This window comes from Nerophis lumbriciformis, linkage group LG02 (assembly GCF_033978685.3).
Source record: "Nerophis lumbriciformis linkage group LG02, RoL_Nlum_v2.1, whole genome shotgun sequence".
NCBI lineage: Eukaryota > Metazoa > Chordata > Actinopteri > Syngnathiformes > Syngnathidae > Nerophis > Nerophis lumbriciformis.
Genome location: NC_084549.2, coordinates 63,222,142 through 63,235,000, shown reverse-complemented (window position 1 = coordinate 63,235,000; position 12,859 = coordinate 63,222,142). Strand labels below are relative to the sequence as shown.

At 42.8% G+C, this 12,859-nt stretch overlaps 1 protein-coding gene across 6 annotated transcripts in view; it reads right to left on the bottom strand.

Annotated features, from left to right (window-relative positions):
• ehbp1 (EH domain binding protein 1) overlaps positions 1–12,859 on the bottom strand; it is a 451,976-nt gene that overhangs the window by 205,061 nt on the left and 234,056 nt on the right. For all 6 annotated transcript variants that reach the window (XM_061966280.1, XM_061966296.1, XM_061966321.1 and 3 more), the window contains one exon: positions 3,335–4,099. In XM_061966280.1, the coding sequence (XP_061822264.1) occupies positions 3,335–4,099 (765 nt within the window). The remainder of the gene's footprint in view (positions 1–3,334; positions 4,100–12,859) is intronic.

Sequence of the window (12,859 nt, the reverse complement as noted above, 5' to 3'; positions counted from 1 at the left end):
ATAAATGAATAAATAATCTTTTTTAACCTACCACGGTTTGAAAACATTGTTTTCCTTATTGTTTTTACATTCTTGTGATTTTTTTTTTTAGGGCTGTCAAACGATTAAAATATTAATCGCGATTAATCAGTTTGTTCATAGTTAACTCAATATTAATCACGATTAATCACAGATAGATATAATTTTTTTCCGCATTAATAAGTGTACTCTACAACAGTGTTTTTCAACCACTGAAATACAGTCTGGTGTGCCGTGGGAGATTATGTAATTTTACCTATTTGGGTTAAAAATATTTTTTTGCAAACCAGTAATTATAGTCTGCAAATGATGTGTTGTTGTTGAGTGTCGGTACTGTCTAGAGCTCGGCAGAGTAACCGTGTAATACTCTTCCATATCAGTAGGTGGCAGCCGGTAGCTAATTGCTTTGTAGCTGTCGGAAACAGCGGGAGGCAGGGTGCAGGTAAAAGGTGTCTAATGTTTAAAGAGGAACATTATCACAATTTCAGAAGGGTTAAAACCATTAAAAATCAGTTCCCAGTGGCTTATTTTATTTTTCGAATTTTTTTTCAAAATTTTACCCATCACGCAATATCCCTAAAAAAAGCTTCAAAGGGCCTGATTTTAACCATCGTTATATACACCCGTCCATTTTCCTGTGACGTCACACAGTGATGCCAACACAAACAAACATGGCGGATAGAACAGCAAGATATAGCGACATTAGCTCGGATTCAGACTCGGATTTCAGCGGCTTAAGCGATTCAACAGATTACGCATGTATTGAAACGGATGGTTGTAGTGTGGAGGCAGGTAGCGAAAACGAAATTGAAGAAGAAACTGAAGCTATTGAGCCATATCGGTTTGAACCGTATGCAAGCGAAACCGACGAAAACGACACGATAGCCAGCGACACGGGAGAAAGCGAGGACGAATTCGGCGATCGCCTTCTAACCAACGATTGGTATGTGTTTGTTTGGCATTAAAGGAAACAAACAACTATGAACTAGGTTTACAGCATATGAAATACATTTGGCAACAACATGCACTTTGAGAGTGCAGACAGCCCAGTTTTCATCAATTAATATATTCTGTAGACATACCCTCATCCACGCTCTTTTCCTGAAAGCTGATCTGTCCAGTCCAGTTGGAAATGCATCTGCTTTGAGTGTCGCAGGATATCCACACATTCTTGCCATCTCCGTCGTAGCATAGCTTTCATCGGTAAAGTGTGCGGAACAAACGTCCAATTTCTTGCCACTTTCGCATCTTTGGGCCACTGGTGCAACTTGAATCCGTCCCTGTTCGTGTTGTTACACCCTCCGACAACACACCGACGAGGCATGATGTCTCCAAGGTACGGAAAACAGTCGAAAAAACGGAAAATAACAGAGCTGATTTGACTCGGTGTTTGTAATGTGTTTGAGAAAATGGCGAATTTCTTCCCGATGTGACGTCACAAGGAGAGCGAATAATAGAAAGGCGTTTGATTTGCCAAAATTCACCCATTTAGAGTTCGGAAATCGGTTAAAAAAAAAAAAGGTCTTTTTTCTGCAACATCAAGGTATATATTGACGCTTACATAGGTCTGGTGATAATGTTCCCCTTTAAACCAAATATAAACAATAGGTGAGTGTCCCTAAGAAAAGGCATTGCAGCTTAGGGAAGGCTATGCAAAACAAAACTAAAACTGAACTGGCTTCAAAGTAAACAAAAACAGAATGCTGGACGACAGTAAAGACTTACTGTGGAGCAAAGACGGCGTCCACAAAGTACATCCGAACATGACATGACAATCAACAATGTCCCCACAAAGAAGGATAAACACAACTGAAATATTATTGATTGCTAAAACAAAGTAGATGCGCGAAATATCGCTCAAAGCTATATAGATAAACATTTACAAAATCTTTCTGTGTAAATAACTCGTTTCACAACGTATATGTCTGCGGCTTATATATGGAAAATGTTTTTCTAAAATTTAGTGGGTGCGGCTCATATACCGGTCTATAGTCCAAAAATACAGTACTTTAAAGGGGAACATTATCACCAGACCTATGTAAGCGTCAATATATACCTTGATGTTGCAGAAAAAAGACCATATATTTTTTTAACCGATTTCCGAACTCTAAATGGGTGAATTTTGGCGAATTAAACGCCTTTCTAATATTCGCTCTCGGAGCGATGACGTCACAACGTGGCGTCACATCGGGAAGCAATCCGCCATTTTCTCAAACACCGAGTCAAATCAGCTCTGTTATTTTCCGTTTTTTCGACTGTTTTCCGTACCTTGGAGACATCATGCCTCGTCGGTGTGTTGTCGGAGGGTGTAACAACATGAACAGGGACGGATTCAAGTTGCACCAGTGGCCCAAAGATGCGAAAGTGGCAAGAAATTGGACGTTTGTTCCGCACACTTTACCGACGAAAGCTATGCTACGACAGAGATGGCAAGAATGTGTGGATATCCTGCGACACTCAAAGCAGATGCATTTCCAACGATAAAGTCAAAGAAATCTGCCGCCAGACCCCCATTGAATCTGCCGGAGTGTGTGAGCAATTCAGGGACAAAGGACCTCGGTAGCACGGCAAGCAATGGCAGCAGTTTGTTCCCGCAGACGAGCGAGCTAAACCCCCTATCGACCCTAGCTTCCCTGGCCTGCTGACATCAACTCCAAAACTGGACAGATCAGCTTTCAGGAAAAGAGCACGGATGAGGGTATGTCTACAGAATATATTAATTGATGAAAATTGGGCTGTCTGCACTCTCAAAGTGCATGTTGTTGCCAAATGTATTTCATATGCTGTAAACCTAGTTCATAGTTGTTAGTTTCCTTTAATGCCAAACAAACACATACCAATCGTTGGTTAGAAGACGATCGCCGAATTCGTCCTCGCTTTCTCCCGTGTCGTTTTCGTCGGTTTCGCTTGCATACGGTTCAAACCGATATGGCTCAATAGCTTCAGTTTCTTCTTCAATTTCGTTTTCGCTACCTGCCTCCACACTACAACCATCCGTTTCAATACATGCCTAATCTGTTGAATCGCTTAAACCGCTGAAATCCGAGTCTGAATCCGAGTTAATGTCGCTATAGCTTGCTGTTCTTTCCGCCATGTTTGTTTGTGTTGGCTTCACTATGTGACGTCACAGGAAAATGGACGGGTGGTTAAAATCAGGCACTTTGAAGCTTTTTTTAGGGATATTGCGTGATGGGTAAAATTTTGAAAAAAACTTCGAAAAATATAATAAGCCACTGGGAACTGATTTTTAATGGTTTTAACCACTCTGAAATTGTGATAATGTTCCCCTTTAATGTTTGACAAGTGCAGCAAATACCTTTTTGGATTCTGGGTCCGTGTGGTTGACTGGAGAGCTCGTATCCGACGTGGGCTCGGACTCTGAGTGACGCAGGCTGGCCCTTTTCTTCTTGATGAGGTCAGCATCCTGGTTGTAAGAGAAGCCCAATTTCTGATGAGCAGGCGAGACGGAGGGGGCCCCCATCTCCGTACCCCCTTGGATTATTTGCTTGTCCCCCCGCTGTCTTTCGTCGCCCAAGTCCCTCTCTAACTTTTGCGGTAGATCGGAGAGGTCCAAAGTTTTCGCTTTCAGTAGGCTGCCCCGGTCTTCAGAGCCTGATGATGTCACCCGAGGAAAGTCGGCTGCTGTGCGGCGTGACGGGACAGGAGCTGAAGACTGAGGAGGCGCTGATGTTTTCACGCCTACCGAAGGCGCTGTGACTTCCACTTCACCTCCGAGCTCTGTCGCTGCTCCCTCTTCCATACTTTTGGAGCCGTTTGATTGAGTGTTTTCAGCGGCGGCAGAGTCGGCACCCTGGGAGCGCGTCTGCACGTCGTTGAGCTCGGCGTAGAACTTGTCTTGGTCTATGGAGGCGTTGGTGTCCGTCTCGAAGTCGCCCACCTTGTAGGTGCTGCGGCTGCTGTTGGCCTCGATCTGCACCACGTTGAGCTCCTCGCCGGAGAAGTGCGCCCGGATCTGGTAGAGGTAGGTCATCACGGTCAGCTTGTCGGGGATGGCCAGCAGCACCATGTCCGACGGCTCCAGGAGGCGCGAGATGCCCAGGCTGGCGAAAACGTCGTACGCCTGCCAGCAAGGAAACAAGCAAAGGAGCTCAAGTTAGACGAAGGGTGACATGCAGGGTGTCTAAGAAGGACTGATGTGGGTGTGAAGGGGAGATGGCTCACAGTTCCACCAGGGGATTGAGTTAGTTTCAGTTAAGTTTGACCATTCTATTGTCAAATGATCCCAATAAATCATACCCAGAATGGTCTCTACGGGCCTTTTTCCACCACAGTTATGAACTTTCTTATTTACACGGGTAAACAAAATACCCCCTTGTGTTTCCACCAACTACCCAGGTAGATTTAGTTCTTCAGGAACTGTGTTTAGAGGTGGGACTTTCGGGAATTCCCAGGAACCTTGAAGTGGCGGGGCGTGCTGTAGAATGCTGATTGGTTGAACACAGTTGGGGCGTTTCTAAAAATTTGTATTCAAAGTTTCAGTCGCCATTACAACTTAGGTCTTATTTCTTGTGTTTCTATCACAACATACTTGACAGCAGAAATAAACTTTGGACTTGCAGGAAGAACGCTGTTCAGTGGAATTATTTTGGAGAGATGGCAAATTTATGGATTTTTCTTTGCTAATGGCTGTCAAAATAATTGTATCTGAGTTATCACAAAACGTTGTGTTGTCATGAGTTCCCGGCGAGAAGACAAAAGCTGTCTTTGATCCTATTAAGAAGAAGGCTTGTAAAACTCCACTGTGTAGGATGGGAAGCAACATGAAGGTGTTCTGTTTCTTTGATGTATTGTAAGCAACAGACCCAAGATCTACAAAGCGAAGAGGAAGCAGGACCTGACTCCCCTCCAGGCACCTTTTCTTTGAACTGTTTGTACTCAAAGGCGATGGATGTTTACGACCCCCGTCCCTTAGAAACAGCTGTTGCATATAATCAGGGAAAGTCCAAATAAAAAAGGAGGCGTACAATCTTTCGTCAGAGCGTAGTGAGACTGTACAAAAAGTACAGTCCAGACGTCTCTCCTCAATTGAGCAAAATTTAATTCTATCTCTGTTTAATTCCTTGCTTCTTGTCTTGTTTAATAGATGTCATCAGTGTTTAAACCTGACAATGGCCATAATGTTTTGTGTAAAATAGTTTTCGTTAAACCCAAGCAGAGGACTGAAATGGCGTGTTTTTGTTCGTTCTATTGGGCCATCTTTTGGACGAGTTTGCTCACTGCATGTGTTGCGGCTTGAAAATTTACTTCCTGTTTTAATGCTTTGGACCAAAAGTAATACCATCCGTGGTGTTTCTACTCGTTTGGATTCTTCATTCACTGTAAAAAAGGGGGAATTCAAAAAGTGTATACTTCTTCTCGTTACCCTTTTGAGATAATAATAATAATACATTTTTACTTTTAAGGGGCCTTTCTGGACACCGTACAAAATCAAAACAATAAAATCAATTGGATAAAAACAAGAACAACAAAGATCGATAAGAATTACAATGAATAAGAAGTCAGCAATAGGTGTGTTTTGAGTCTTGATTTGAAGAGGGATATTGAGTCTAAGTTACGAAGGTATGAAGATATGTTTAATTTAATTTAATTTTCATTTCTTAATTTGATTGTATTTTTTTTGTGAAATAATATTGCCATTGAGCACCAGACTGTTCTCTGGAGATATGTATGTATATTATGTACTATATGTATGGAACTGACTGGGACATACTCAAACAATAAACAAATAAACAAACATTCATGTAATGTTTACAATATAACTACAACAATTCTTACTTACTAAACCGTCCCATGTGTGATGTCTGTAGGAGTGTTTTCATGCATATTTCTATATGCCATCGTAATGCAATGAAGCTAGCGTCGTTAGCGTTAGCTAATATGCTAACACGTTTACAAGTGTCTGTGTTAGTATTATTAACTTCCAACGGCATTCTTTTTGTATTGTTTTAGTTTCACAAATTCCTCAGTAAATTCACCAAAACATCACCGTGGACTTATTGAGTCAGTTTAGCTGATTGGAGAGCTGGGTCCATGACGATGACCTCTGTTTTGTTTGTTCATCCGTTTTACTGCCGCATTACAAGCACAGTTTGGAAACATCTAAGGTATGTAAATAAACAATTCTGTATAAATAACGGTATAGCTCGGTTGGTAGAGTGGCCGTGCCAGCAACTTGAGGGTTCCAGGTTCGATTCCCGCTTCTGTCAACCTAGTCACTGCCGTTGTGTCCTTGGGCAAGACAGTTTACCCACCTGCTCCCAGTGCCACCCACACTGGTTTAAAAATGTAACTTAGATATTGGGTTTCACAATGTAAAGCGCTTTGAGTCAGGTTTTACTACTTGCGTATAAAATACTACACGGTCTAGCTCCAGCCTATCTTGTCGATTGTATTGTACCATATGTCCCGGCAAGAAATCTGCGTTCAAAGAACTCCGGCTTATTAGTGATTCCCAGAGCCCCAAAAAAGTCTGCGGGCTATAGAGCGTTTTCTATTCGGGCTCCAGTACTATGGAATGCCCTCTCGGTAACAATTAGAGATGCTACCTCAGTAGAAGCATTTAAGTCCCATCTTAAAACTCATTTGTATACTCTAGCCTTTAAATAGACCCCCCTTTTAGACCAGTTGATCTGCCGTTTCTTTTCTTTTCTCCTCTGCTCCCCTCTTCCTTGTGGAGGGGGGCGGGGGGGCACAGGTCCGGTGGCCATGAATGAAGTGCTGGCTGTCCAGAGTCGGGACCCGGGGTGGACCGCTCGCCTGTGCATCGGCTGGGAACATCTCTGCGCCGCTGACCCGTCTCCGCTCGGGATGATGTCTTGCTGGCCCCACTATGGACTGGACTCTCACTATTATGTTGGATCCACTATGGACTGGACTCTCACAATATTATGTCAGACCCACTCGACATCCATTGCATTCGGTCTCCCCTAGAGGGGGCGGGTTACCCACATAAGCGGTCCTCTCCAAGGTTTCTCATAGTCATTCACATCGACGTCCCACTGGGGTGAGTTTTTCCTTGCCCTTATGTGGGCTCTGTACCGAGGATGTCGTTGTGGCTTGTACAGCCCTTTGAGACACTTGTGATTTAGGGCTATATAAATAAACATTGATTGATTGATTGATTGACTAGAGAAAAGCGCTATATAAATATAATTCACTTCACAACTCATTTCACAACGTATATATCTGCGGCTAATATACGGAAAAATATGTTTTTCTTTCTAAAATTTAGTGGGTGAGGCTTATATCCCGGTGCGCTCTGAATATGGCGTCACATTAGTGCCAAAAATCCGAGCGCATAAAAACTGTTATCGCGCGCTGATTCTCCACTTCGTGTGCGCGCGCGACACCCTTTTGCGTGCGCGTGGTGCCTTTTTGCGCGCGCGCGGTGCCTTTTTGCGCGCGCGCGGTGCCTTTTTGCGCGCGCGCAACGCCTTTCTGCGCACTCTCTGTGTACTCCTGGCATCTCTCCTCGCGCTGTCATGTTTCTTTTTGGCACTTTGGGGGCAGGTATGCTTAGACGGCCCCTTCTTTCTGATTGGTCAGGCGAAAAATGCTCAGAGCCAATCAGAAGTATAGCAGGGCGGGTCATCGTCAATATGTATCAAGATTTACGGAGGAAGAAGTGGATAAAAAAATGTCGCGCGCTGATGAAGGTTATTTCATACCACATAAACACAATACAGGGTAATACAAAATGTGACCCAAATAAAGAATAAGACAACAAACACCATAATCACATCTTTCAGCCAGAACTGGTCCACCAGCAATAACATTATTTTATATTTTCACTTCTTCTTGAACATTTGTTTTCTAATTTATGGAATTTCTTTTGATTCAGCCATAAAATTAATGAAATAATCTTTGAATTTTGTTTTTAAAATGTTAAAAATAGCTTTTAATAATGTATTCTGAAACAGTTTAAAATAATCAGAGAACTGACTAACACTGACCCTACACAACTATGTTGCACAATTAAGTCTTTTTTTTTTAAAGCGAAAGAGGTAATTTCAACAGGTACAGCATCCTATGTCATATCTACATGTAATAAGATTTGTAACAAGGCAAACCGTTTGTAAATTGGTTGAAAATCGAGCAAGTTATGGTAATTGAATTAGTACATGTACCATTGACATCAATGTAATGATTGAGGCTAGATGTCAGAGGTAAGATGGCTACAACGTTGCTACACTGGAGAATCATTGGTCATATGAAAAATGCTCAGAGCCAATCAGAAAGGAGGGACCGTCTAAGCATACCCGCCCCCAAAGTGCCAAAAAGAAACATGACAGGGCGAGGAGAGATGCCAGGAGTACACAGAGAGCGTGCAGAAAGGCGTCGCGCACGCGCAGAAAGGCACAGCACGCGCAAAAGGGTGTCTCGCGCGCGCACGAAGTGGAGAATCAGCGCGCGATAACAGTTTTTATGCGCTCTGATTTTTGGCACTAATGTGACGCCATATCTGAAGTCTGAAAAATACGGTACATATCTTTAAAAAAAAAATCATAAATTCAGCCGATCGTCGATGATGGGCCAAATCAAACAAATCAGACTCGACTGAGAAAATCCTTCGTCAGATTCCCGTCGGAATACCCCTTCCCAACTCTCGCTGTGGGAAAAGGGAACGTGTGTTTTCAGGCTTTTGACATGGCGGGCTTTGCCACGAGACGCACCTTTTGACAGGACAGCTGACAGGTCACGTCGGGGAATGGTTGTCCCAGATAAGAGACCAAGATACCCAGAGACAGAGCGCTTAATCCCGCCATGTGTGTGTGTGTGTGTGTGCGTATGGTTATCACTACCCCGCATCAACCTGCCCACGCTCTCCGTCACGCGTGTAATTGGTCTGATTACAGTCTGATGAGAAAATACAGGTTTGATTATCAAGCGACACACACGAGAGCCAACATCCCCCCCCACACACACATTAGCAGATAGACTGAGACACAGAGACGGGATGAACGCCATTATCGCAGCCAATGACAGGTAAATAAATAGATTAGCAACACACACACACACACACACACACACACACACACACATCTCCATTCCGAGACCTATCTCAGCTTGTATCTGGCCTGCTTGATAGTGTTGATCTAATTCCAACCTGTTGCTGCTCTCGTTTGTCTTGTTGCTTCTTGTACCGATTCCGGTTTCCTCCACCAAAATGTACTTTTGTTCGTCCGACTCCACACTTTCATTTCAGATGAAGAAAGGTAGAAACTCGAAACTCTGGATGACTACAGTGCATTTGACCGAGGTGTTTCTCCGTTTACAAGCAATTATAACATCTTTTGTCCCGAGTCCTATTTCCCCGTGCTATTGCGCCATGGAGGCAAACAATGGCCGCAACATCAATACTCAAAAGTGCGCGCGGAGAGAACAGAGAGGAGTTTGTCTGTTAAGGGTGCCCCGTGTGAAAGGAGAGGAGAGAAAGGAGAGAAAATGAATATGTGCAATAAGCGGGCCTGATTGGGTTTCTAACGCGCATTGAAGGGAGCAAAAGCGTGCTGGCATTGTTCCCGTCTGGGGTGAAAGGGAGCGACAACTTGGAGAGAGCGTGAAAGAATGGAGGCCCGGGAGAAAGTGAGAGCTGCACGAGGACGAGGGAGGGGAGGGATGCTCGCCAAACGGGTTTTTGTTTCGGGGTCTGTGCTCGTCTTGATGTGCGATGCGCTCTTTCTGACCTCGGTGTCAGGCGCTATTCTTCTGGGAACTTGTCTCATAGCCATACTTGCCAACCTTGAGACCTCTGATTTCGGGAGGTGGGGGTGGGGGGCGTGGTCGGGGGCGTGGTTGGGGGCGTGGTTAAGATATATATATATAAAATATACTTGACTTTCAGTGAATTCTAGCTATATATATATATATATATATATATATATATATATATATATATTTTATTACATATATATATAATAAATTATTATTTATTTATATATATATATAAATAAATAAAATAAATACTTGAATTTCAGTGTTCATTTATTTACACATAAACACACACATAACACTCATCTACTCAATGTTGAGTTAAGGGTTGAATTGTCCATCCTTGTTCTATTCTCTGTCACTATTTCAGAACACACATATTATACAAATATACATTATAAAATCAATAAGAAAACGGGAGCTCTAATTTGGGAGTCTGAATTAGGATCAGAAGTTCCTATATAAACATTGCGTACTCAAGTCGCCATTTTGTATTGATCACTGCAGCTGTGCACTGGATTCATTCACAAATACAAACTACAACTCACAAACACTTTAGAGTTAGGCTCCACCATCAGAATGTGTACTTAAACTTATAAAGATCACATGGATATTATTCAGTGAGTTGATTCACCAAAACTAACCTGTTATACAGGAGGAAAAAGCACACAGGACGTTTCAATTGTTCACAGACTGGTCGCGCTCATCAGAATGACAAGACACTTCCGGTCTGCAGGTGATAGCATTCAATTGGGAAGAAACGCCCTACTGCCCCCTACTGACCAATGTGAATACTGATAAATGTGGAATGACAGCTCCAAAAACGAATTCAAACCACAAAATAAAATAAATAAATCAACACAAAAATGTGACACATTATGGGTGGGTCACATATGCATGTACAGTAGATGGCAGTATTGTCCTGTTTAAAAGTGTCACAACATTGCTGTTTACGGCAGACGAACTGCTTTACGTAGACGAAATGCTGTTGTTGTGTGTTGTTACCGCGCTGGGAGGACGTTAATGAAACTGCCGTACAATAAACCCACATAGGAAACCAAGAACTCGCCCTCGATCATTAGCTGTTTAAATTGTGGGAAAGTGGACGTGTGAACAGGTTGTCAACACGTCACTCAGGTCCGCATGGAGCTGGAGGGGGCGCCTGAATTTCGGGAGAAAATTTGTCCCAGGAGGTTTTCGGGAGAGGCGCTGAATTTCGGGAGTCTCCCGGAAAATCCGGGAGGGTTGGCAAGTATGCTCATAGCTTGACAGGCGCTCGGGACACTTAAAGGCAGAGCTGTTGCAACTTTTTTGGGGGGACATTTTGCTCATCAAAGATGCTCACACTAATTTAAAGTAGGCCAATATGTGCAAAGCCAGTGGTTCTCAAGCTTTTTCCCCCACCTCAGAAGGCTCTTTAAGTCCACTATACTGACCAACATTAAAATACAGTAGCATAGTAGGCCTAAGTATTAATTAAAACAATTAAAGGTTTTAATAAACAAGTATATTTAAGTCCAAACTACGGGCCACTCAGGCCATGTGCCGTCCCGCTAGTGCAGGGGTCGGCAACCCGCGGCTCTAGAGCCGCATGCGGCTCTTTAGCGCCGCCCTAGTGGCTCTCTGGAGCTTTTTAAAAAATGTATGAAAAATGGAAAAAGATGAGGGGAAAAAAATCTATTTTTTGTTTTAATATGGTTTCTGTAGGAGGACAAACATGACACAAGCCTCCCTAATTGTTACAAAGCACACTGTTTATATTAAACATGCTTCTCTGATTCGAGTATTTGGCGAGCGCCGTTTTGTCCTACTAATTTTGGCGGTCCTTGAACTCACCGTAGTTTGTTTACATGTATAACTTTCTAGGACGTGTTTTATGCCACTTCTTTTTCTGTCTCATTTTGTCCACCAAACTTTTAACGTTGTGCATGAAAGGTGAGTTTTGTTGATGTTATTGACTTGTGTGAAGTGCTAATCAGACATATTTAGTCACTGCATGACTGCAAGCTAATCGATGCTAACATGCTATTTAGGCTAGCTATATGTACATATTGCATCATTATGCCTCATTTGTAGCTATATTTGAGCTCATTTAGTTTCCTTTAAGTCCTCTTAATTCCATTTATATCTCATGACACACTATCTGTTTTGTATTTTTGGTCCAATATGGCTCTTTCAACATTTTGGGTTGCTGACCTCTGCGCTAGTGTCTTCCATTTGGCCCGCGAGACCTCATGAGTTCAATAAAGCCTCGCACCACAAAGTGCTGTCAAATTAAGCTTAAATACCAGGCGGCCTCCGAGTTGTCAAAATCTGCTGGTTTCTTGTGGACAATGTAAGTAAATCTACCCTCCTTCAAAACCGCACTAAAAGAACACCTCCAGGCAACTACAACCCTAGACTAACACCCTCCCCCCACCACATCCCACCTCCCCGGATTGTAAATAATCAAATGTAAATAATCAATTGTATATACTTGTTTTTATGCTTTCTGAGCTCACTATGTTCACTGTACATATCCTACCAAGTCAGACCTACACTGTTACAATGTCCATTTCTCAGATGATATAATGGTTGATGACTGAAGTGCTGATATCAACCAAACCTAACCCCCACCCCACCCCCCAGATTGTATTTCAATGTACATACTCTGATGATTAACTTGTGTGATGACTGTATTATGCTGACACTGCTCCCCTCACCTCCCAGGGGGTGATCAAGGGTGATGGGTCAAATGCAGAGAATAATCTCACCACACCTAGTGTGTGTGTGACAATCATTGGTACTTTAACTTTTTTAACTTTATAGTATATATTTGTACCATGAATTGATTAACGTGGACCCCGACTTAAACAAATTGAAAAACGTATTCGGGTGTTACCATTTAGTGGTCAATTGTACGTAATATGTACTGTACTGTGCAATCTACTAATACAAGTCTCACTCAATCAAAAAGAACAGATCAATGACCCTTGAATGTAGCTTAGTACAATGGCACGGCATGTACTTATATGACACAATGCAAACAACCTTCCTGAGTCATGGTGCAAAAAACCCCACACGTGGTCACACATAACACAAACTGCTTACTATATGGATATTGTGGAAA